Below are 24,504 nucleotides of genomic sequence, written 5' to 3' on the forward strand. Positions count from 1 at the left end.
TTTAATATTTGCATCCTGTTTTATCCAGTGGATAGACGGATTTCACCTTCATTCATTCTTAATTTATTGGGTAGTCAGGTGGCTGCATAAGTTAGCCAAGAAGGAATTTTTTTTTCCTTTTACAGTTTACAACTGCATGTAGAAACCCTTGGAATTAGAAACGCAGAGGGAGCCTCTTCTTGACTGATGAAACTCAGATCAGAACAGACCTGGCTCTCTGTTCCTGCCCTCCTGGCCAGCTCATGATTCCAAGGCTATAAATGGCTTGGTACAGGCCTTCACCCTGGAAATACAGACCCCAGGGTGTTTGTGGCAGACACACACCCTTGCCAGAGTCTCACCCTTCCCTTCCCTGCCCATATAGGGGTGGTAGGCTGAGGCCAGTCAGGACAGGCCTGAGCACGCCTAGAGCAGATGTGGGAGGAGCAGGATTCTGGAAGGCTCACTCATACCTCACCCCTGGAGGGAGAACAGTTCTGCCTAGATTTTAAAGGTTGAAAAAAAAAATTTGTTAGAACTTAATTCCTGTGATTGCTGGGTTCTTGTGCAAACCTAAAATGAAAGCCTGATTCCTCAGGGTGTGCCTAGGGGGACTCAGATCTGGGGGTCCCGGAAAGTAGGAAGAAGGGCCAGAGGACTAGAAGCCAGCAGCTCTTGTCTTCAGGAAGGAAGCACTTCTAGTCTGTATGTGAATTCGCTTCGAGGGAGGTGCTGAGCTAAGTCAGCGTTCATAGTCTTATGACGTAGGTGTCTGGAGACTTAAGACCCGAGCCAGGGAAGGGACTCATCATAAAGGTGTCGGACAGGAGCAAACAGGGGAAGCATCAGTTTTTTCCTGGAACAAAACAGCCTGCTGCTGCTGCTGCTGCTCCTCCTCCTCCTCCTCCTCCTCCTCCTCGGACTCCCTTGCCCCTGCTGAGGAGGAAGGTGGGGGGAGGTGGGAAGAATGCCTAGATGCCTTCTCGGGAAGCTCGCACCCACGCAATGGTGCACACACTTTGTAGGCTCTCACATTAATAGACGCACGGGCCTTGTAAACACAGGTGCTTGCACATCTGCATACCCTCTGGTTCACGAACACACCAGGGTTTCATGTATGCAGCTTACACACCCACAAGTCCTCCCGTGACACGCAGGGAGGGACACAGTGATGCTTTAAGAGGCGTGTGCACAGGCCAGGTGGAACAGGCAGGTCCATCCTCTCTGAGTCCGGTAAGATCCAGGGTAGAAGTCACCAGAGCTCTCTGTGAGGGGCTAAAGCTAGGGGTCCTGAATTGCTCTTAAACTGAGGGTTGTGTCTGAGGCCCAAGGATTCTAAAGGAAGAGATTGGCTGCCCCTTGCAATTGACCTAGAAGGCTCCAGCCTCATGGGTCTGAAAGTAGGCCAAGGGCTTTGATGTTTTGGTGCTCCCTGGTACCTCAGTCTCCTGGCTCCTAGCTCGGGATCCACCCCTCCAGATGCGGGGGTGCTCTGAGCTCTAGAGAGCATCCTGCTCTAGCTGTGCCAGCGGCAATGTGGCAGCCTGTGGAGGTGGAGAAAAGGAGGTGGAGAGCACTTTTTGGTCCTTTTACCAAACGACAGGGTGGGAAAGGGCCCAGTAGGTGGAGCTGCTGCCCCTTCGCTGGGGTGAGTATTCAGGGCGCTGGTGTACATCTAACACATTTTGCTTCGCTCGAAAGCACCCTGCACTCCATAGGTGTTTAGTATGCATTTGTTTATTAGATTTAATGCACGTGGAAGAGCTCTTGTGAAGAAAGGTTTTCTCCACCCCAGCTCCCCCAGCTTGAGATGAGCATGGCCCCCAAACAAGGGCTGGGTGGGAAAGGGCTCTCCCCTCACATTGCTAATGAGGACCATGGAGGAAGCTTGTCTTGGAGTCCCAGGTTGTCCCGAGGGTGCTTCCACCTGGACATGGAAGGGGTCTCCCCACGTGCAGTTCTGAGTGTCTGCTTATGGCTTGCTGTCTCCCTGCTGCTGGTTGTGGGCAGCGAACAGTCAGAGCTGCACGGCCTCTGGCAGGGAAGGCTGCCAGCAGATGCAGATACGCTCTGCCTACCTGCGGAGGCCGGTGAGGCTGGGGCCTGTTGGGACTTGAGACAGTGAGGCGAGTGGGTGTGCGGTGCTGGCCTCCCTTCCTCCTCAAGCTTTTCCAGCGTGTCTGTTCACAGAGCTTCCTGCACGAGGTGTTGAGGAAGGGCGGGCCGGGAGCTGGGGTGGGAGTCCTGGCCCAAAGCCCCAGGTAAGTGGAGGAGTCGGGCGAACCTGAAATCCCGTCTTGGGGCTGAGCCGGCAGGTTTCTTGGGGCTTGTGCAGCTGCCTCCTTGGGGTCAGAGGGTGCGCTCTCTTGTGCCATCCAGGTCATGGGGCCTCCCTGCTGGCAAGGCTCCCACTCAGCTCCCTGGGTCTGTCTCAGCAGAAAATGCAGGAAAGGAGCAGAGAGCAGCAGTGCAGCTCCAGGGGCAGAGCGTCCCTTCTCAAGTCCAGTGTGGAGTTAGGAGGTTCACGAGGCTGCCTAGTTCATGCTCCTGCTTGTCTTCTTTCCTAACTTCTCCAGTCAGAGGGAAAAAAATCTCCCACTTCTTCAGCCTCTCTGTAAGGAGTCTCCCTGTCCCTTATTTGCGGACCCATCGTCATTGCTCGTGGGACCTGCTGTCTCATCTCTATCTCTTCTAACTGGAGAGGTGGAACCTAGTTTTCCCTGCCCAGGCTTGTCTGCTTCACTTGATGGCCGTGGTAATGACCATGGCCTTTTCCTCTCTCATATGAAGGGAGCAGACTGGCTGGTGCTGGGGCAGCAGTTTTTCCAGGGTGGTGGTAGAGGCTGGTCCGAAACAGAGCTAAGGGCCTCACTGTTTCTCAGGCTAGAGGAGTTGATCTGGGGACTGCTGTGCTTGGTTGGGGTTGAGGGTGGGAAGGGAGCCCTTGCCTTTCCTCCTATCGTCTGTCACCTGACAGCCAAGCCCAGGTCATAAGTGTTAATGAAATTGTGGTGCCCCAGAGGCAGCTGGGCAGCCCCCCTGCCCTGAATCAGCCTGACTCATTTACAGCTCTCTCCTGGTTCCCCCAAATGCTTCTCTCTGAGGTGACAAATGTGGGGGGGTTGGTTTCAGGTTTCATGTTTTCACAGTACTGGGTGGAAAAAAAAAAAACAAAAACCTTTCCAAACCAAAAAAACCAGCTTCTGCAGCAGAAACAGCATGTCCTGAGAGCACTGAAAATTTCCCCATCTTCTCTCCTCAGCTGCTCAGCCACACTGAGGCCAGTGACAGAGAAGTTAAGAGGAGGAGGGTTGGAGCCAGGCTGCGTAGAGCATTGGGGACAGTCCCTTTGGAGGTGGCAGCACTTGCCTTCCTGCATAAAGACAGGGGAGGACCTTTGCAGGGCCTTCTAGCTCTGGAGCTTGAGGTCTCCTGTGGCCAGCCATGGATTGCCAGGAGACTGGGACAGCAGGCTCTGGACAGGCAGGGGCCAGGGAAGGAAGCCATCATCTCGAATCTCCAGCTAATTTGATCCCAGGAGGTTGGGGGGCAAGTGTCCCTCCCCCAGAGAGGGCTCTTGAGGTGGAATGGTAGGTGGGAAGATGTAGGTCCATCTGGCACACGGAGTCTAGGGTGGGGGGCGCCACTCCCTCCTGCTACTGGCTGGTAACATAAAACACCCCACCCTCGACAGGGGCAGATGGCCTCCATGGCAGATGGAGACTAGGCCAGCAGTGGCTGGATGAGCTTTCTGGTCTCAGCCCGGCCTCCCTGGCTAATAAAAGACACTCCAGGGAGATAGTGGCAAGGGTCTGTGTGTGTGTGTGTAGGGAGTGGGGTCCTGGCCTTGCTTGGCCATTCTGGGGGAGAAGGAAAGAGGGAACCCCAGATGGGGTCAGTAGATCTTGGGGGGCACACCTAAGTTTGCAGCACGAGGTGACAAGCGCTGAGAGCCCTGACACTGCCCACCTGCCTGGGCTCTGGAAATGGCCCTAGTTCGTTCTGGAGTGAAGAGGAGGGTTCCCCGGGGGTGGGAGTCTCTGCTGCAGCTGGATTCTGGTCGGCCAGAGGCAGACCCCCTGCCAGGTCCCCGGAGCTCAGGGCCTGGGCAGCAGCTCCTCCCAGAGGAGGCCCGTTTGTTATGCGCTCGGGCTCCCTCACCGCGCAGGCAGGCAGCGGCCTTCATTAGCGGAGGAGCTGGGGTCTGTTTTGGCTGCCTCATCAGCATCAGTGAACTGCGTCCCTGCGAGATTTGATACAATTTAATTAACCTAATTAAAAGCTCTGATTGCAGAGATGATTGGGGTAGCGCCAGCAGCGACTGCATATTTATAATGAGCTGCAAGGTGTGGGACCTCAGCCAAACGCCACGCATCCTAATGAGCGGGAGCCGGGAGCCAGGGAGCGGGAGAGCGAACGTTTATTTTTGGCAACAATGCCCAGTTCCTCCCTGCCAGGGAGTCAGAGACCTAGGAAGCAGAGACAGATCTGCCTGCCGAGCTGGTCGGTGCAAGGTGGGAGCAGGAACGTGTGCCCCACGTGTCCTGATGCCTTTGGATGCCCACGTGAGTGCAGAGCGGCCGTGTTTTCTGCTGCAGAGTGGGGGGCTGGGACCCCAGCAATGCACTTTTCCTGCCTCTTTCCATCTCTGGGAGTCAGGGGCTGCCCTTCTAAACCAGGAGCCCTGGTTTGAGGAAACGACCCTGCAGAATCAGCTCCATGTCAAGACTTCTGGATCCCTGGGCTCTTCTCTTCAAACTTGTCCAGGAAGATCAGAGGCTGAAAAGCTGGGCGGGGATCAGAAAAGGGGTCTGAACATCCAAGAGACCCAGATGAGCATGCTGGGCCTGGAGGGGATAAGAGAACAGCAGAGATGAACCTCGGGCTCACCCCAGACCCCCATCTCTTGACTCTCTTCCGTGAACACTGCCCAGAGAGGGCCACCTCCCCTGGACTCAACTCCCCTGCTGCTTCTGCCTGGGGAATCTTGGTTTGTCTGACTCAGCGTTTCCGCTGTAAATCACATCTAATAATAACGAGAGTGAGAGCTGTGGCAAAGATGCTGTGGGTGAAGGGGGCACCGGTGAGAAGGGGGGTGCTGCCCAGGTGCAGGGGGAGGTCGGGCCGGGAGGGGGCTCTGGGTGGCAGGCATGGGGGCTGGGCTCTGGAAGCCAAGTCAGAGGCCTGGGGGTGGGGGAAGAAAGTGGGAGCAGCCCTCCTCTACTTCTCTGCTGGTGTAGGTTGTGAGCTCAGCCAGGCTGGCCCAGCCCCCCCCCGTGCTCTGAGTGCCGCCAGGACAAGATGAGATTTGTCCCCAGCCCACCTTGCAGAGCTGCAGCTGTTTAGCTCTCTTATCAATCTTCTCTGTGGGTTTAATCATCTCTCTGTCATCCTGCTGGGGCAGCCCTCCCATTACTGGAGCCCAGCTTTCCTCCAGCCCCCCTCCCCCAGACGCGACCATCTTTCCCCACCTGACTTCCCTTGTGGGAGACAGAGGGTGGCCCTGGGGTGGCTTTGCCCCTGGTTTAGTCTCCTTGGCAGAGGTGGAGTTCCCTATTTTTGCAAGGAGTCAGCAGGGATTAGGAGTGGGTAGAGGTGGCCCTGGTAGCGAATCTAGCCTAGCTGGGGACCCAAAATCTTTGACTCCACTTCAGGCTGGGTAGGGCAGGGCCTAGAGGTTGGCCTTGAGCACCATTAGCCTGGATCCAGGAGATTCTGCGTAGGTGCAGTGCCCATCCTCTCCTTCCTCCTCCGTTCCACCAGCCCTTGGGAGCTGCCTCCACCTACGCCATCCAGCCAGCCCCACTGGCCTCTTTCCTGGGTGGGTCCTACAGGGCCAGGCCCCATGGTGCTTTGTGGAACTCAGGGGCCCATGGGACGGAACCACGAGCCCACAGCTTTGCGTGCATCTTGGGAAAGAGGGTGCCCAGGAGTCAATGGATCCTGTGTTGTGGTCCAGGCCGGGAGCCAGGGCGCAGGGGGCCCTGGGGCCTGTCTCTGTGCTGACGTGCACGATGACCTTCAGGGCAACTCTTGGGCCCTCTCCGCTTCACTCTCTCTCCCCTCCAGAGTATTTGGGGAGTGGGTGGGGAGGGGGGCGGCAGGGGGGTGGTATAGGCCCCCCTTGGAGGGCACTTGGGAGAGAGGGCCTGTCCTCCCACCCTAAGCACTCTCAGTGCAAGTGGAAAGTGGATTCCTTCCCATTTCTCAGAAGGAGGGACTGAAGGTCCCAAAGAGGAATACGTCAGGGAGCTTATCCTCAAAGTGGGGGCTGAGAGGTTCCCCTCAGGAGGGGACGGCAGGTTCTGGAGGGGCACTGACGGGTGTGGTGGCTGGAAGGGTCTTGCTCCCTCCAGCACTGCACTGGGCTCTGGAGGACAATGGCACGTTGATGAAGCTTTGGTCCTGGTCTCACATGACCCAGTGGGGGTGGCTGGACCGCACGTGGCTGAGCCGCCTGGGCTGACCTTTGGTCGCTGGCTGGGGAAGAGAGGAAGCCACCAAGCTCCCCTCCCACTCAGTGCCGCCCGGGCACCCTGCCACCCCCACCCCAGGAACTGTCCTCTGGGCACACACACTGTATTCACCTACCTTCCTTTGGCCTTTCCTTTCTTTTTTCTTTTCTTTTTTTTAGGGCTGCACCCACACCATATGGAGGTTCCCAGGCTAGGGGTTGGTTGGAGCTACAGCTGCCGGCCACAGCCACAGCAACGCGGGATCCAAGCCGCGTCTGGGACCTGCATCACAGCTCATGGCAAAGCCGCTGGATCGCCAACCCACTGAGTGAGGCCGGGGATAGAACCTACATCCTCATGGATACTAGTCGGATTTGTTTCCATTGCACCACAGCAGGAACTCCTAGCCTTTCTTTTCCCTTTCTCTTCTCTCTGCTCTGTGTGAGTGTATATTCCATGTGAGCGTATATTCCGTGTGAGCATGTATGTCTGTGTGAGTGTGAGCAAGGAGGCTCCCAGAGGTTGGACAGTGAGAGAAGGAACCCCTTTGCTGGGTTTTTTCCAATCAAGAGTGGAGTTTTTTCCACTGGGGAGACACCACCAGGTTAGGGCTAAAGTATGTATGTGTGTCTGTGTGTATGCCGTGTGTTCGTGGGGACAGTGAGCATGTTCGCCTCCTACCCTGCCTTGTCCAATGAACTATCACCTCCTCTGGTGGAAGGAGGGGACATCTAGGTCAGCATCCTCTCCTCTGGCTGGAGTCCCCCACCTCTGCCAACTCTGGCCAGGGCCAGAGTGTCACATTCAAAAGGAAAGAGGAAGACTTTTTGGGGGGGGGGGGAGTGTAATTACTGTAATCAATTGAATTAACTATAAAAATTAACATTTGGAGTTCCCATCGTGGCGCAGTGGTTAACGAATCCGACTAGGAACCATGAGGTTGCGGGTTCGGTCTCTGCCCTTGCTCAGTGGGTTAACGATCCGGCATTGCTGTGAGCTGTGGTGTAGGTTGCAGACGCGGCTCGGATCCAGCGTTGCTGTGGCTCTGGCGTAGGCCGGTGGCTAGAGCTCCAATTCAACCCCTAGCCTGGGAACCTCCATATGCCGCGGGAGTGGCCCAAGAAATAGCAACAACAACAACAACAACAAAAGACAAAAAAAACCAAAACCAAAACCAAAAAAACATTTGGTGGGGAGGCAGGTTGCGCGCACGTGTGCGCGCGCACGCACACACACGAGACATACACACAGACACGTGTACACAGAAGGAAAGTCAAGATTCAGAGACATAGGAAGATAGTGATATACTTGCCCGTGTTATTCTTTTTTTTTGGTCTTTTTAGGACCGCACCCCCCGGCATATGGAGTTTCCCAGGCTAGGGGTGTAATTGGAACTGTAGCCACTGGCCTATGCCACAGCCATAGCAACCCAGGGTCGGAGCCGTGTCTGCAACCCACACCGGAGCTCACAGCAATGCTGGATCCTTAACCTACTGACTGAGGCCAGGGATTGAACCTGCAACCTCATGGTTCCTAGTTGGATTTGTTTCCACTGTGCCACGACGGGAACTCTGCACCTGTTATTCTTGAAGGGAGTTATCCATCCTGTGTCTTCTTCCTCACCAAGGTGGATATAGCCAAGCAGGTTATCTCAAGAGAATCTGTCCCCCGAGTCCCCAGGGTGTTGAGGGTCAGGACTTGTGAGATGGGGCAAGCTGGCACAAATGATTTGTTATAGCGGTTTGAAAGGGATCACATGGTTTGACTTTGTCACAAAATATTAAAGTATTGGGTGAGGATTTTTTTAACGATTCTTCCTTTTTTTTTTTTTTTAAAATGGCTGCACCCATGGCATATGGAAGTTCCTGGGCCAGGGAGAGAACCTGAACCTCTGGAGTGACCTGAGCTGCTATGGTCGGATTCTCTCTTTTTAAACACTTTTTAATTAAAAATAAGTATTTTTAGGGCCATGCCCGTGGCATATGGAGGTTCCCAGGCCAGGGGTCAAATCGGAGCTGCAGCTGCCGGCCTACACCACAGCCATAGACAGCAATGCTGGATTTGAGCTGCATCTGAGACCTACACCGAAGCTGGTAGCAACTGAGTGAGGCCAAGGATTGAACCCGCATCCTCACGGACACTATGTCAGGTTCTTAACTCACCGAGTCACAGCGGGAACTCCGAGTCCTCCTTTGTTGGGAGCCCCACCCACGTTTTTCTCTAGGCCTAGTCCACCCCAGCATCCTCTTGGTGGCCCTAGGAGTGTGTAGAAGGCAGTTAAATTCCCAGATATGGGATCAGGTGGGGGTGGGGTGCTCAGAGGCTGGCATGGGGAGGCCTGTGGGTGAGAAGGGGACAGCAACTGTGCCCTCGGCCTTATTCTCCAGGCTTCTCTCTCATTAGCAGCTTTGAGGTGTTTGTTGAGGGCTGTTTCTGGGTGCTCCTGCCTCCCTCTCCTCTGTTCCCTTCTTCGTCCCCACCCCATATATACTGGCTCCTGGGAAAATAGTATGGGATTGCTTCCAGCACTGAACCAGGAGGGACAGAGATGGGAGAGGCTGCAGTGGAGGCTGGGGCTGAGCCTGGAGCTGGGATTCCAAGTCAAAGCTGAGTTGAGCAGGGACCCCAGTGGGGGTGTTGGAAGTTGGGTTGGCAGCGTGTCTCTTTCAGTCTTGACAGAATTCTGAGAAGCCCTAATTTTGGAGTCCAAGGGAGATGTTTTCCCCCGGTGAAGAGAGTGTTTGGTATCTGCTCTCCCCTCGGAGGGGCGGGACGGGTCCCCTCCCCCTGCTCCCCTCAGCTGAGCAGAGTCATACATCACCAAGGGGCTGGACTCCCTAGATGTATTGCCCTAATACGTCGCTATAGCAACCCCACTCTAATCCTGCATTATTCTAATGTGGTCCCCCTCCCCACTGTGATGTATAGCTTGGGTCTTGGACTGCGAGGCCCCCTCTCCAAGGCTGCTCCAGGTTCCCCAGGGATGGGTGGGTCCGAGGCTGGCTTGGCTTCCTTGGGTCCTGCCTTGCTTCTCACCCTGTGCATGGGATCCTTTGTGAGCTGGAGCATGGAGGTGGGCCCGTCGGCCCACCCACCCGCCTGCCAAAAGAGGGGAAGTGGCAGGCCGTGTGGGTCCTGGCCCCGGCACACGAGCGCCTGACGCACCGACCCACGCCAGCCTGCCAGCCTGGGGACCTGAGGCCTTGGGGTTGGGGGCCAGGGCAGGACAATGGCTGCATTCCGGCTGCCAGCCACAGGCCCCCATTGTTCCTGTGGACACTGCCTGCTTGAGGGCCGCGATTCTGGCCCTCACCCCGCGTGGGGCGTAGGATGCTCCCTGGACCACTCCCCCGGGGACCATAGAGGGGTGATTCATGGGGTGACCAGGGCATAGCCAGCCCCAGCTGTGCCCAGATTCTGGGGGGTGGAAGGAGGAGGTGACTGAGGGTTGTTTGTGTCAGGGGAGGGGGGGTGTTGAATAGCCAGAGGCCTCGGGGCCGTGGACATCACCCACGTCATCTTGTACTCCTCCTCGTGTGTGGGCTGGTCAGAGAGGCCCCATTGTCAGAGGGGCAGGCCCACCCAGGCTGGAAGGGAAGCGAGGATGGAGAGAGGCCATCCTAGAGCTGGCAGGACCTATAGACCACTACTCACACTGTACGGGTCCAGAGGGTGATCCAGAGATGTCCAGAGAATGGAAGGGACTTGCTCAAGGTCACACAGGGGCAGGCCTGGGTCCAGGACATTTCCCCATATCTCCCTGGTGGTAAAATGCCACTGCTGCCATTTTCAGTAGAAAAACTGATTTCCTATGGTAATCTTCAGTCTTGGCAGGAGTTGTGTTCATAAGTTCCTTCCTCTCCCTGAATTCCTTTGAAATTCCTCTAGTTTAGGTCAGCACCTGGCAGTCCTGGAATGAGAATTTATAGAGCTAAGGGGGATCCTAGGACCATGCAAGGCTACCCATCTTCTGCAGGGCCCTTGGGAAATGAGTGGGGCATGGAGGTTCCCAGTGTTCTGACACACAAGATTCGTAGATGTATAGATTTCATGGTCCCTCTTGGGCTTTCACACGTCTGCACTCCATGACTGAGAGGTAGGGGAGGAAAGAGGCTAATCCAGGGTTTTTTTAAGGGCAGGGGGATTGGTTTTACTCATTTCTGTGTTCATCCTTCTCAACATAGGGCCTGTTACATTGGATGATTGGATGCGTGGTGGGAGGTTGGGTAAATGGATGGGTGTGTGGTTGAAGAGGTGATTGAGGGTTGCATGAATGAATGGATGAGTGGATGGGTGGGTAGATGAATGGATGGATGGTTACATGAGTGCTCGGGTGGGTTGGTGAATGGGTGAGTGGATGGAAGTAGGATGGATTGATGGATAACTGAGGACATGCCCATTTCATATACTGAGGTCCAGAGATGAGAAATGACCTAACTTGGGTCCTACTAAGGGGTGAGTGAGACCTAGAGCCAGGTACCTGGGCCCCACCTTTGGGGCTGGGATGCCCTGTGGCATGGTTTGGTAGTCAACCTCTGGGCAGGGATGCAGTAGAACCAGGAGTTGGGACCTGAAGGAATCTATAGTCAGATTAGGGTCATGGTAGGTGGCTTCGCAGGGTCTAGGGGCCTTGAACTCAAGTTGAATCTTCCATGTTGGGGTCAAAGGGGATAGGTGGAGGGGTCCTGAGCAGGGCAGGAAGAGGCATGAGGTTCAGGGAAGGGGGATTAGTGGGGTCTGAGGCATTGACGCTGGATGGTTTTACCTCTGCGGGATCAGGTGCTGAGCTATGAGCCCCAGAGGCAACCCCTCTACTCTTTTTTTTTTCTCTTTTAAGGGCTGCTCCTGCGGCATATGGAGGTTCCCAGGCTAGGGGTTCAATCGGAGCTACAGCTGCTGTCCTGAGCCACAGCCACAGCAATGCAGGATCCGAGCCGTGTCTTCAACCTACACCAGAGCTCGCGGCCATGCCGGATCCTTAACCCACTGAGCGAGGCCAGGGATCAAACCCGCAACCCCATGGTTCCTAGTCTGATTCATTTCTGCTGCGCCACGATGGGAACTCACCCTCTGCTCATTCTTCAAAGACCCAGCTTAATGGTACCACCATGTCTGAGGCCTTGCCTGACCCTCTGGGTGTTGTCTCCCCAGAGCCTTAGTACTTAGAATGGGCTCAGAGCCCATTACTGGGAGCACAGGGTTGCCACAAAGAGTCAGAAGTGGGGAATAGCCTGGAGACTGCACCTGCCACTAACTGTCTGGGTCCTTTTGGGCAAGCCCCTCAAGATCCTTGAGCCTCCGTTACTTCATCTGTGGACTGGGAATGGAGAGCCTGAACTTTTCCTTCCAGAATGGTTTTGAGAATGAAGAGAAATAATTCTGGGGGGAGAAAAAGCACTAGGCATTATTTTTCTGCACTGCTTCAGCCCCAGCAATAATACAATAATATATACTGTACATATAAAATTGATTTTATAGCTAACATTTAATGTGCACTTCCACTATGCCAGGCTCTCTTCTAAGGGTTTATGTTTATCATGTCTCATCTAATCCTCACAGCAATCCCACCAGGCAGTACTGGTCTGGCTTCTTTTGACAGACGAGGAAACTGAGGTCTGGAGAGCATGGCTTAGCCGAGGTCCTGCCAGGAGTAGGTGGTGCAGCCAGAATGGAAGCCTGGGCAGATGCCAGGGCCCGTCTCCTGAGCCACTACATGTAGCTTCTTAGGACCCAGTGCTCTGAATGGACACTTCCTGATTCTCTTGGTGATTCAGGTGAGGCACCCAACCTCCCTGAGCCTCGTGGAATTTACCTGATTTGGGGGGTGGTGGAGAAGGGAACAGATCCTAGCCAATTAGCTCCAACACCCTTGGTCCCCATTTCTCTCCCTGGCCCAGTGCTGAGCTCTGGAACCCTCTCTGCTTTGGACATGTACCCCAAATCCTGGACTCTGCTGTTCACCCCAGCAGGGAGGATAAAAATAACACGGACCTGGGCGTCAGATAAGATGGGCTTTGTTCTGGAGTTCCCATCGTGGCTCAGCAGCCACGAACCTGACTAGTATCCACGAGGACTCGGGTTTGATCCCTGGCCTCGCTCAGTAGGTTAAGAATCTGGCATTGCTATGAGCTATGGCACAGGTCACAGACGAGGCTCGGATCCTGCGTTGTTGTGGCTGTGGCAATGGCCTCCAGCTGGAGCTCTGATTTGACCCCTAGCCTGGGAACTTCCATATGCCGTGGGTGCAGCCCTAAAAAGACAAAAAAAAAAAAAAAAAAAGGAGATGGGCTTTATTCTAGGCTTTCTCATTAACTAGTCTTGCTGTCTTGGATGCTGTCTTGGATAGTCACTCAAACTCTCTGGGCAGCAGTATCCTCTTCTGCAAAATAGGAATAGAGATCACGAGATAATGAAAATAAAGCACCAAGTCAGTGCTTGGATGAGCTTTATGTCAGAGTGCCTTGGACAATGGGGTCTGAGGTAAAAGTGCATCACGTTTTGGTTTTCTTCTCTATTCACTTGTTTTTGTATGACGCCCTGCCCAGGCCTTACAATAAAGCAGCTTTCATTCATCTATCACCTGCTTTTGCTAAGCAGTGTATGTACACATCATGCCCCTTAATCCTCAAAGTAGCTCTATGGGAGTTCCCATGTGGTGCAACAGAATTGGTGGCATCTCTACAGTGCCAGGTCACAGGTTCAATCCCCGGCCTGGCCCAGTGGATTAAAGATCTGGTGTTGCTGCTGCTGCAGTGTAGGTTGTAACTGCGGCTAAGATCTGATCCCTGGATGGGACAGCCAAAAAAAGGAAAAAAAAGAAAAAAGAAAAGAAAAGAAAAGAAATACCCGTATGATGTAGGGATCACCACTGTCACTGTATCAGGAAACTGAGGCACAGAAAGGCTAAGGAGCTGACCTAAAGTCACACAGCTGATAAGAGGAGGAGCCGGGATTTGTACTCAGATCTGTCTGGTCCCTGTGCTTCGCTATTTTGCTCTTTGCCTCCCTCGAGACTTGAAGGGCGTCCCCAGGGGATTTGGTGATAATGAGAAAAGGCAAGTGACCCTCAGTGGCAGGAGGGGTCCTTGCTGGAGGGCCAGGTCTCTGGATGAGCCGCCAGGGTCCACTCTAGCAGCTTCTTCGAGAAAGGAGGCCTCCCCCTTTCTGGAGCTGGCCGGGCCCCGGGAAAGGCCAAGGATGAAGACAATTTCCCACCCTAAGCAAGGAGGGTAGTAGCAGCGCAGGTCCAGGTCGGCTCCTGTTCAGAGCTGAATAATCTGGAGCCTTTGAAGAAGGATTTCTGAAAAGCCATCAGGAGTGAATCATTGACTTAGGGAGGCGATGAATCAAAGGGGAGTTCATAAAACGGCAAATGAATCGGGTGTGCGAACAACGGAGGCACTGCTATTCCCCGGAACCCTCCGGGGACAAGAGAGCCGAGAGAAAAGAAATAAAAATAACACGGGGCCTTTCGCCTGCCTGCCACAAATCCGAGTCAGCCCCTCCTTCCATGTGGCAAGACCGAAGGGACAGAGGGATGAGACCCGGGGCAGGGGTGTGAGGTGGGGCCAGAGGAAGGTTCTCTGGGCAGGCTCGGCTCCCTGGTCCAGGCTGCGGGTGCAATTAGCAAACGCCTTTCCCCCTTCTTTTCAGGAGCCCTCACAAGAAAGAACACTGATTTTGACGAACACCCAAAATAATGTGAGATCAGGCACCATGCATTATGCATGAGGTCTGATTTAACATGAACATTATTTCTTGTGTACGAGACCATATGCCTCCGTGCTGTCTCTGCAGCCTAATAATACCCAGACCCACCCTGGTCAGGCTCAGCCAGAGACACGTCCACTGGGGGTGTGCGCGTGGGGGGCACTGAAGCAGTGCCCTCCTGGTACTTGGCTCGTCTGAGGGGAGCCCATTCAGATGCCCTGGAGGTGGGCGGGAGGTAGGTCATGCCCCTAGAGAAACACCAGGGAGCTGGGGGTGGACATGACTGTGTGAAAGTGCCAGTGAGTGTGTGTGAGTGTGTGTGTGTGTGTGTGTGATCAGAAGCCTGTGACTAGGAGATGCTGGGTTCATGGCGTGGCCATGTGGGGACATGTGTTCGCTGAGGTTGTATCGCACGAGCGGGACGATGGCAGGAACAGATAGATCTGATTGCTGTGTGTGTTTGTATATATACACGCATATGTATGTGTGGGGGTGTGTGTTTAAAAAATAAGATCACACATACATACAAACACACAGCCCAACTTTAATTATCTGAAGGGAGCAGGAGAGATCTGGGAGGAGCTGGGAACAATGATGGGCAGGGGCGTGTTTGGAAAGCGGTTTGTGTGCTTGAAATCACGAGAGGAGGGGACCCCGTCAAAGTGTGGAAAGGACGGCTGCAGGTGTTAAATCAAACAGCACAGGTGCCAGGTACCCTGTGACACGTGAGTGCTCAGTGCCAAGGACCCAGAGGCTGGCATTGGACAGCCAGATGGTGGTTTGGGTGTGCCCGCAAATGTCAGCGTGTGTGTGAGCAAGCAAGCTGGCCGAGCGTGTGTCGGGGTTTTAGGAGGAGGAGTGGTGGCCATGGGTGCGAGTGGGCCAGACAGAGGAGGCAGTTGTGATGGTGAATTTCTGGGAGGGGCTGTGGGAGCAGGCAGGGCGGCAGATGGAGAAGGGTCACGGGCAAGCCTGGGTGGGTGTGAGGCAGGATCGCTTCCTTTGGAGACAGTCGTCGCCTCTGCTCTACCTGGCACCCTCAAGAGCAACCAACTTGATGCTGATTTGGAGGTAGGCTCAGCGGTGAGGTGGCCCTGGTGACTGTTGCCATGTCCCAGCTCAGGGACCTATAGAGGGCAGTCCTCCCACACAGAGGCCTCCCAAGCGGCAATTGGAGCCATGAATGGAGGGCCAAACACTAACTCCAGGGCCTTCAGATATGCTGGGCAGGGGGAAGACTGAAGGCTTCTCCGGCTTCAGGCACTAAGCCAGAGGCCCTGGTGAATCGCTTTCACTAAGGTTAAGGGGAGAGGCCAGGCCAGGTAACCAACCAGCTCTCACTCTTCCCCCTGCTCAGGTGGGCCTCCTTTCTGGGGCTCAAGCCCTACTGCGGAAAGCCTGGGTCCGGGGGAGTCACTAGTGGCTTGACCCTCCTACATGCCGACCCAGAGCCCCCTCCAGAGGGGACTTGACTCTAAAGAGCCCTAAGTGGGCAGCTGTGTTTGGGAGTCAGCTACTCCTGTGGACACCCAGTCAAGCCCTAGGGTCAAGGGCTGATGGCACAGGTCCTCAGCTCTGCAGTGTAGAAGCCAGCACCACTTCCTGGGGCAGGTGGAGGGGAGCGAATACAGTCATTCTGGAGGTGCAGGGCCAGGCACCTTCTGGGTCTGCCTGGATGACCACAGGCGACCACCATGGCCACCTTCCTTCTACCCATTTTAGCCAACCTCCCATGCTGCAAGTGTTCTCCCAGCTCAAAGCAGCAGCAGTGTAGCTCAGACCGGTCTTTCCCCCTTCTACCTCTGGGAGCAGCTATGGATTTGCAGGTACAGTGGCACATGCACACATTTGTACATCAACACACAGAGGCGCACATGGGGAAAGGAAAGTTTTAGCTATCAGAATCTGCGGCTGCATGATCTTAGAAAATAATTTTGTTAAAATGAGAATGGGAGGGGGACTGGATGAGAAAAATCCCAAACCTGCTGGGGAAAGCTTGGGCTTCCCAGGAGGTCAATGCCAGGGACATTTGGCTCCCTTGAATGAAAGGAAGTCTGAAGCGTCCTTTGGGAATGAACAGGTAGATCTGAATATACATGGGATGGAGAAACCTGGGTCAAGGTCACAGCTGGCTGCTGTTCCTAAACTCTAATCTACCCAGGGAGTAAGGCTCCAGGGAAAACCATTTCTCTCTGTCGCCTATGGTTTTCTTCTTACACAATCAGATGTACTGTGATTCCTACCATCTCCTGAGGCTGGAGGCTGGGGGAAGGAGCCCCTTGGGACCTTCTGTGACCAATGGGTGGGTTACTGGGTAGCTGTCCCAGGCTGGTGTCCCATTAAGCAAAATCCTTGCCAAATGGGAGGTTTTCTTCCGCTCACTTTCCCACTTTTTTCCATTTTTTTTGTTCTACTCCTCAGCTGCTGCTGGGTCTTGGGGGCCACATTGTTTTGCTGTTTTTGCGTTGACCTGCTTAATACTAAATCCACCCTCTTGGATGAGATTAAGCAGACAATTAGGAAATCAATCAATCAACTGGTGTCAGCTGCAAGCAGAGGCCAGCACAAGGCTCTGTCTTTCCGGCCACCCTTCCCAACCTTCAAACCTGCTGCAGCTCAGGGTGGTACAGGCGCCAGGGAGCTCTGAGCTACACTGGCTTCCATTTCAAGGCCCTGAGGCTGGACAAATCCAAGAAGGAAGAAACGAGGAGGGCGTAAGGGACCACTTTGAAGTTGCATTCTTAGCGGAGCAGCAAACGAGGGGCCTAGGTCTGGTGGCCAGCGGCTCCCGGTCGCACTGTCACCCAATCGGCAGGTAAAGTTTCTAGCCTCCTTTTTAAGAAGCATGGGGAGGCTCCCTGGCCTGCCAGTGTGGGGAACGGACTGCCTGGGACACTGTGCTAATTGCAGGGCTAATCGCTCACTAAGCTGGACGGAAGGAGGAAGAGAAAAAAAAAAAAAAAGCAATATTGAGAGGCGGGCAGCCTTTTTGTACTTGCAGAGACCTCTCCCCCCGCCCCCCCCCCCCCCCCCCGAGATGGAGGGGCAGAGCCCAGGATGTTACCAGGAACCCGCAGCATGCGTAAGTCATCCTGAGGCCTCAGCTCCCCAGAGACAGCCAACTTGGGGGCCTGGGAACACCTCTGGGTGCCTGAGATGCTGTCAGCTGGAGTCAAGGCCTCTTACAGGCCTGGGTTTGGACAGCTTCCTGGCAGAAGTGGGCCCTGCACATCCCCTCATTAGGGACACAACTTTCTCCCCGGTCAAGCCATTGCGTCCTTGAGCTTTGTCTCCACGAAGAGTAAGAGAAACCTCATGCGGTTTCTCCTAAGAAGGGAAAAGAACTGCATCTACGGAGGAAACAGGAAGAGCTGTTTTATTAGCATTTTTCAGAGGAGGTGTTTTAAAGGAGAAAGAGGATCTTAACTGGAACACACATATTTGAGGCTTTGGCCCCGGACTCAGAGCTGCCTCGACCATTCTGATTCTGGGGAAGGGGACACACTGCGCTGATGGCTTGGGAGGCGGAGGTCTGAGCATGTCTATATTCCCTCCCAGGTCATGACTGCGTGGCCCTGGAGTCCTTACACAGGCATAAGCTTCACTCCCCGGGGTTTGCTTGGGGACCCATCCTTTGAGAAGAGGTGCCAGGGCTTTCTGGTGGCACAGCTCTTCAGGCCTGACTCCTCCCCAAGAGAAGTTGGGGCAGGTCGTTTGTTTGTAAAGAACAAGGACTAGTTTTGCCCAAGGACACAGGTGGAGGTTCTGGCCACTCAACTCCCGCAGGACCCTCGTCTAAGCTGTTAGAGCTGCCAGCAGATCCAGGCAGGTTTAGGGACCATTTGTGTGCGAGTGGAAAGCCAGCTGGGGTGAGGTTGGTGGGGGGGCCTGACTCAGCTTCCACCTGCTCCAGGAATGGGAATGATGAAGCTGGTCTGGGCCCCACCCACGGAGTGCAAAGTGAAACCAAAGTCAGGGGTGAGGGTGTCGGGGAGAGGATACAAAGGTGCCTGGTTGGTGGTCCAGGCAGAGAGACAGAGGCTTCTTCCCTGGCCCAGAAGGGCAGCTGAGTTGCGCCTGAAGAACGGGCGACGTAAATTCGTAAATTCGTTATGGTGTCTGCAGTGTCTCAAGTCCTGCTCTGGTCCCAGGATAGTCTGTTGATGGGAGGGGATACAAGGTAACCTCATCTTCCCTAACCTCACTCACCTGAGGCCATGGTCCAACTTTTGCCCAAGTAACAGATAGCCCTGATACTGGCCTGGAAGGTCTGAGTGGTCACCTTCCTCCAAGACAGTGGGGCCAGAACTTTGGGGGAGGCGAGCCAGGGTATCCCATCCCATCACCCACAAACCAACCCAGCCCTGGTAGTAAAGAGGACAGGACACGGCCCTGGGGTACATGTTTATGTGAGTAATAAAATATTTACTATAACATAAATATAAAGGGAACTTCCCAGTCTACATTATTATTATTTTTTTGCAATAAAGATACAAAGAGAATGCACCAAAAACATTGTTCCAAAAATAATAAAAATAAAATAACAAAATTTAAATTCAAAGGTAACAGAACGAGAAATGGAGAAGGGGGGGAAGCTCCAAACACATCCAGAAAATAAATAGAGATGGATCAGAAATCTGGAAATCATATTAAAATATCTTTTTCGGATTAGTGGGTGTACAAAATCCTTTAGGGTGGGGAGGGAGGGCAACCCGGAAAACCAAAAATAAAAACCAAGCACAAAATGTTTCTTTCTCCCCGCCAGTGTGTACATATCTCACATATTTACATGGTTCCCACCTCACCCCAAACTTGGGGAATTTCTCTCCAGGCCTCCCCCAGCATCCCGCATCCCAGGGGGCTGGAAAGGGAGCGGGCTGAAGCTGCAGGGACTCAGGCAGAAGGTTCTCAGGGAACGGCTTATTTCTACAGCTGGTTAAAAAATATCTCCAACTTTTCCAAGTTTCGTTTGTTTGTAGCCAGGAGGGCAGGGCCCCGCGGGGAGCGGGGGCCCTGATGTGCGGTGGTCGGTCTGCGGCCGGGCAAAAGCCCTTCCCATCCGCGTGCGCGTGGGAGCGCAGACCCCTCGAGCTTGGCCGGGAACCGAGCCGGAGCTCGGATTAAACGAAACGAAAAATGAACACTCGAATTTTTTTTTTGTTAGTTTTTGTTTTTGTTTTTTTTTGTTTTGCTTTTTTTCGGGGTAGGGTAGGGGAAGGTAAGGGGGAAAAATAAATTAGGCTAGATTAAAGCTTTGGCTATTTCCTGCTTTTATACACAGACGCGGCTCTCGCGGCCTCCCCTCCGGGGCCCGGATAAATACAGTATACAGCGATTTAAATTAAGGGCGCGGGCGGAGTTAGAAGGACCCCCGGAGCGGAGAGGCTCCATGAATAAATAAAAACTGTAAAAAACCAAGCCCGGAGGAAGGGTAAGGGGGAATGGGGCGCATCCTTATGGGAGAGAAGAGGCATGGAGCGAATAAAGTGACAGTCCCCCACTCTCGACCCGCAGGCTCGGGAATCCGCGCCGGGGAGAGGGATGGGGAACCCTCCTCTCTTCGTCCTCTCTCCCGGGGAATCCCTAACCCCGAACCGCGTTACCTGTCGCTGTGGGGAGGCCGCTGCCGGGATCCGGCCCCGAACAGCCCGGGGGGCAGGGGCGGGGGTCGTCGAGGGGTTGGGGACAGGGAGCAGGCGACGGGCAAGATGCCCGTGGTGAGTTGGCGCGTACCGGATCTTCGCTCCTCTTTCTCGGGGCTCGGGCGACGCAGCTTACTGGCCGTCTTCGCCGCTCGCCGGAGAGGGTCGTCCGGGTGTTTGGTTTTGTTCGAAAGTTTCTGGGCTTTTTGTAAAATCCAAAGCAACCGAACAAAAAGAGTTCAGGCCGCGCGGCGCCTCGCCGCGCACCGGCGGGGGGCCTGGCCCGCGGGGTCACTGCACGGAGCCGGGCAGTGTGTGGTGGTGGTGGTGGTGCAGCGCGGCCGGTGGGGGCGGCGGGGGCGCCGAGGGCGGCGACGCGCCGCCCCCACCCGGTCCCAGCTCTCCGGGTGCGTAAACGTCGTCCATGGGCGGGTGGCCCGCGCCGGCCGCCGGGGTCATGCGCTTCTCCTTCTGCCGCCGGTTGCAGAACCAGACGCGCACCACCTCCTTCTCCAGCTGCAGGCTGTCGGCCAAGCCGGTGATCTCGTGCGCCGAGGGCTTGGGGCACTTGAGAAAGTGGCTCTCGAGCGCGCCTTTGACCCCCACCTCGATGGATGTGCGCTTCTTGCGCTTGCGGCCCTGCGCCGCGATCTTGTCCAGGTTGGTGGGGCTGCCGCTGGACGAATCGGTCTCCTCCAGCCACTTGTTGAGCAGCGGCTTGAGCTTGCACATGTTCTTGAAGCTCAGCTGCAGGGCCTCGAAGCGGCAGATGGTGGTCTGCGAGAACACGTTACCGTACAGCGTGCCCAGCGCCAGCCCCACGTCGGCCTGCGTGAAGCCCAGCTTGATGCGCCGCTGCTTGAACTGCTTGGCGAACTGCTCCAGGTCGTCCGAGCTGGGCGCGTCCTCGTCCGAGTGGTCGCCCACCGACGAGCCACCGCCGCCCGCGCCCGGGTGCAGGTGCGCCGCCGCCGCGTGCAGGCCGCCGGCGTGTGCATGTCCGTGTGCGTGTCCGTGGGCGCCCAGGTGCGGCGGAGGCGACGGCTCCAGCTGTGCCTCGTGGCCGTCCTCGTGCAGCGCGTGGTGCAGGCCCGGCCCCGCGCCGCCGCCGCCTGCCGCCAGCATCCCGGCCAGGCCGCCGCCGCCGCCCCCTGGGTAGGCCGCCTGTGCGTACAGCCCTAGCGGTTGGGGCTGGTGACCCCCGCCGGCCCCCGGCGACGGTGACATAGCCGGGCCCAAGTGGTGCGCCGTGCCGCCCTGTGCCCATGCCGCGCCCGCGTGGGCCGCCCCCTGGTGCACCAGGCGCGCGTGGAAACCGCCGCCACCGCCGCCGTCGTCGGCTCGGCCGGTGCCGCCGCCGCCCGCCTTGCCGTGTTCCAGGTGCGGGCCGCCGGCCCAGTCGCCGCCGCCGCCTCCTCCCGTGGGTAACCACTGGGGGTGCGCTAGGCCCACGGGGTGGCCCGCGCCCGCGCCCAGCCACTCGTGGTGCATCAGCTTCTGCACTTCGCGGTACGCGGCCCCAGCGTGCAGCCGCTCGGCGGCCGCCGCCGCCGCCGCCGCCGCAGCGGCATCCGGGTGCATAAGCGGTCCCGTGCCCCCGGCTCCGCCGCCGGGGCCCCGCGGCAAGTACTGCGCGGTGGTGGCCATGCCGCCCCGCGCCCTGCGCCGCGCCGCCGCCGCCGCCGCTCCGCTCCGTCTGCGGGCCCCGCCGCCGCGCTCCGCCGGCTTAAAGCCGGGACCCGCTCGGCGCTCCGGAGCCCCACCCAACCCGCCGCCCATTGGCTGCCCGCGGAGCCGCCTCCCGCCCCCCGGCCGCGGCCCCCGCCCCCCGCGCCCGCCTGCAGCCCGGCCCGGCCGCCCAGAGCTAGCCATTGGACCTCGCTCCCGGGGTCCCGCGCGCCGGCCGTGCTGATTGGCCGCTCGGGCTTCATTCACAGCCCCCCTACAGTCCGCGTACACACTCACGCCCCGGGGGCGCGGCCGCCACGTGGGGAGTGGCTCGGGGGCGGCACTGGGACCGCACCCCCTCTCGTCCTGGCTGCGTGGGCCCAGCTTTCCCTTGGCGCTGGAGACTCCGAGCCCGGCGGGTCCCATGCTCCACGCGAGCAGAATTCCCGCCGGTCTCCCGCCGGGGTGGCCAAAGGCGGTGGCGAGGATGGCGGGCTCCGGGAGGCGCTCGGGCTCTGAGAAGCAGCTCAGTCCTGCGCTCCTCCCTCCGCAGTGAGGAGCCGGCATTCCCGCGGGTCTCGGCGGCTGCGAGCGGGAAGCAGCGTGGGTCCCCGGCTCGGTTGCGGCGCGGCTGCTCACCTCGTCCGCCTCGCCTCCCGCAGCTTCCATCTGGCACGGAGCTCATCTCTGCGCGCCTCCTCGGCCCGTCTCGTTTTCCTTCTTTACCCTCTAGAAAGAGCGCAACCCCGTCGACCTCCATGGCCTTGAGACAGTGTCCGGCGCGAGCAGAGTCGGACTGGCCCCACCTCACGCCTCTCTCGGGCTCTCTTCCAGGGCATTGCGGCCCAGGTAAGGACCGCGCGGGTGGCTCGGGGCCAGAACGGCCCGCGGCAGCGATGTTGCGAGGAGAGGGGAGCTCCTATGACCAGGCCGATTCCGACGTTCCTGAGTGATAGGACCTGGAGATGGAGACTGTGACTCTGGGAAAAATGCCGCCGACGAGGGTGGTGGACATAGGGCCCATGGGTATCTGACCCCTGGCGCCGCCACCTTCTCGCTCCTTCTCCTCCCTTGCCTGCACGGCTCATTGGCCTGGGTCATGGTGGGTCATGCCCGTGGGGAAACTTGCTCTAGGTGAGGAGTGGTGTGGACTTGGGGAAGGACGCGGCACTTCTGAAATCCAGCGTGCAGGCGGGGAGCTGTCCAGCCTTGCTGGGTGCCCTGGCCGGGAATTTAACCCATTGGTCTGGGGCTGCTGAAGAGAACTGGGATTGAATTGAAGAGGCCTTGTTGGAAAGGTGCTGCGTGTCGTTGGGGGTATCTACTCATTCACTGAGTCCTTGAGGGCTTCTGGAAGGATTCTGAGTGGACTGGGGTCTCAGCAGCAACTCTTCTGTGCAATGTTGCCTGGAGGCTGAGTGGAGTTAGCTCCACGTCCTCTCTATGTTGAGACCTGGCTCTCAGGGAGTCTTCTAGCTAAATTCACCTCTTTTCTGTCCTTGATACATAGATCCAAAGACCCTGGGGTCCCAGATTGCAGGACTGAGCTAGGGGCCAGTTAGGGCCTTACTGGCAGGACAGGACTGTAGAATAAAGTCTCGGTGTGTGAAGAAGAGTGATGGGGGCTCAGGTGGCAGGTGCAGTAGGGTGATCCCAAGGGTGACTGGGACAGGGTCAGCTGTCACAAGGGTCATCCTTGGGCACAGGCTGTGCTCATCTAGGCCCTGAATGCCCTGTGACTAGCCTCCAGCTAGTCCCTTGAGGGACAGAGTGGGACAAGGCAGGATCATTGTCTAGCCACTGGGCACTGTCCTGAGCAGGCTTCTTAGGTACCTCTCTCACTGCAAGAGCGGTGATGGAACCCCATGTCTGAACCTAGCTAGGATTTCTGGGCTTTTCTGGACTCTGGCCCAGGAGGTGGTCACCCTGAGGCAGCTCAGGACTTCCTGGTCCACTCGCCTTCCTGGCCTCTCTCCCAGGCCCAGAAGGTAGGACTGGGGTTGGAAATCTTACAGTGAAGTCTCCTGTTACACCAGCCCTAACTGGGCCTGCGTGACATTGAAGCTTGGGCTTCCAAACTGGACCTGCCACTATCTTCCTTGGGTAAGAATAACTCTGGTCCAGTCTTCTAGGGCTTGGTTCTTTGACCTGTGAATTGAGAATAACAGTAGTACAGGCAGCCCACCTGTCTCACTAAGGTAAGTCAGAGGGTGGTATAAGACAATTGGGAATGAAAAGGGTTCGGAATTGGCTTTTACTCTGGTTGTTTCTATTGTTGGTGCCTAGTGAGTAGTTGGTGCCTAGTGAATAAATAGGTTACTGCCCTTCCCTAACTAAATCTCAATTTCCTCACCTGTAGAGTGGGTTCGTGAAAGTTTGGACTAGGTGACCTCTCTGGTAACCTCCCTTCCAGCTCTGATGGTCTAGGAGTCTATGAATCTGTCTCAGTTTCTGTTGGAGGAAGGGCAGTCTCTGGACAGTGGACAGGTGTCATTTGGAATGGTCACCATGCACAATGGGTGCTTTACCAAGTGCTTTTCATCCATTCCCCGCCACTCTCAGCCTTGTGAGAGAAACTCTGTGATTGTTCTCCCACTGCACAGATGAAGGGACTGAGGTTTGTCTGAGGGCACAGAACATGTGGAAGTCCCACTCCTCATCATTCCCTCTGTGGCTGTGGGATGGGGAAGGGTGCCTGTGGAGACAGCAGCTTTGGCTGTCACAGTAGAGAGAGCTCATCGCCTTGTCTTGGGGAGCTCTCTGGGGTGGGGGGTTTGGCCAGGGCCGGTTGGCATTCCTGAAGCTAAGTTCCCAGGTCTGCTGAATCAAGGGGTGACTGTGGCCAAGTCAGGCTCCTAGGTTACCAGCTTGTCAGCTAGCAAATCTCAGTCCTTATCCCGTTATCCACTTTAGCCGTCCTGTGATTTTGTGCTCAGTGCTTAGTGCTTTGCCTGTCGGAGCCTCAGTTTCTTTCTCTCTCCATCTCTTTCTTTCTTTCTTTTTTTTGTTGTTGTTGTTTTTTTTTTGTCTTTTTGCCATTTCTAGGGCCA

At 56.2% G+C, this 24,504-nt stretch overlaps 1 protein-coding gene across 1 annotated transcript; it reads right to left on the reverse strand.

The window, feature by feature from the left end:
• Positions 1-19,344: 19,344 nt before the first annotated feature.
• Positions 19,345-21,486, reverse strand: POU3F1 (POU class 3 homeobox 1). Its single transcript, XM_047790732.1, has one exon. It carries the CDS (start codon positions 21,431-21,433, stop codon positions 20,078-20,080), a length of 1,356 nt encoding a protein of 451 aa, XP_047646688.1. The 5' UTR covers positions 21,434-21,486; the 3' UTR covers positions 19,345-20,077.
• Positions 21,487-24,504: the final 3,018 nt, after the last annotated feature.

Source organism: Phacochoerus africanus, chromosome 8 (assembly GCF_016906955.1).
Source record: "Phacochoerus africanus isolate WHEZ1 chromosome 8, ROS_Pafr_v1, whole genome shotgun sequence".
In the NCBI taxonomy this organism is placed as follows: domain Eukaryota; kingdom Metazoa; phylum Chordata; class Mammalia; order Artiodactyla; family Suidae; genus Phacochoerus; species Phacochoerus africanus.

Coding starts and splice junctions, on each gene's coding strand:
- POU3F1 (XM_047790732.1), bottom strand. CDS start 21,433: ATGGCCACCACCGCGCAGTACTTGCCGCGGGGCCCCGGCGGCGGAGCC.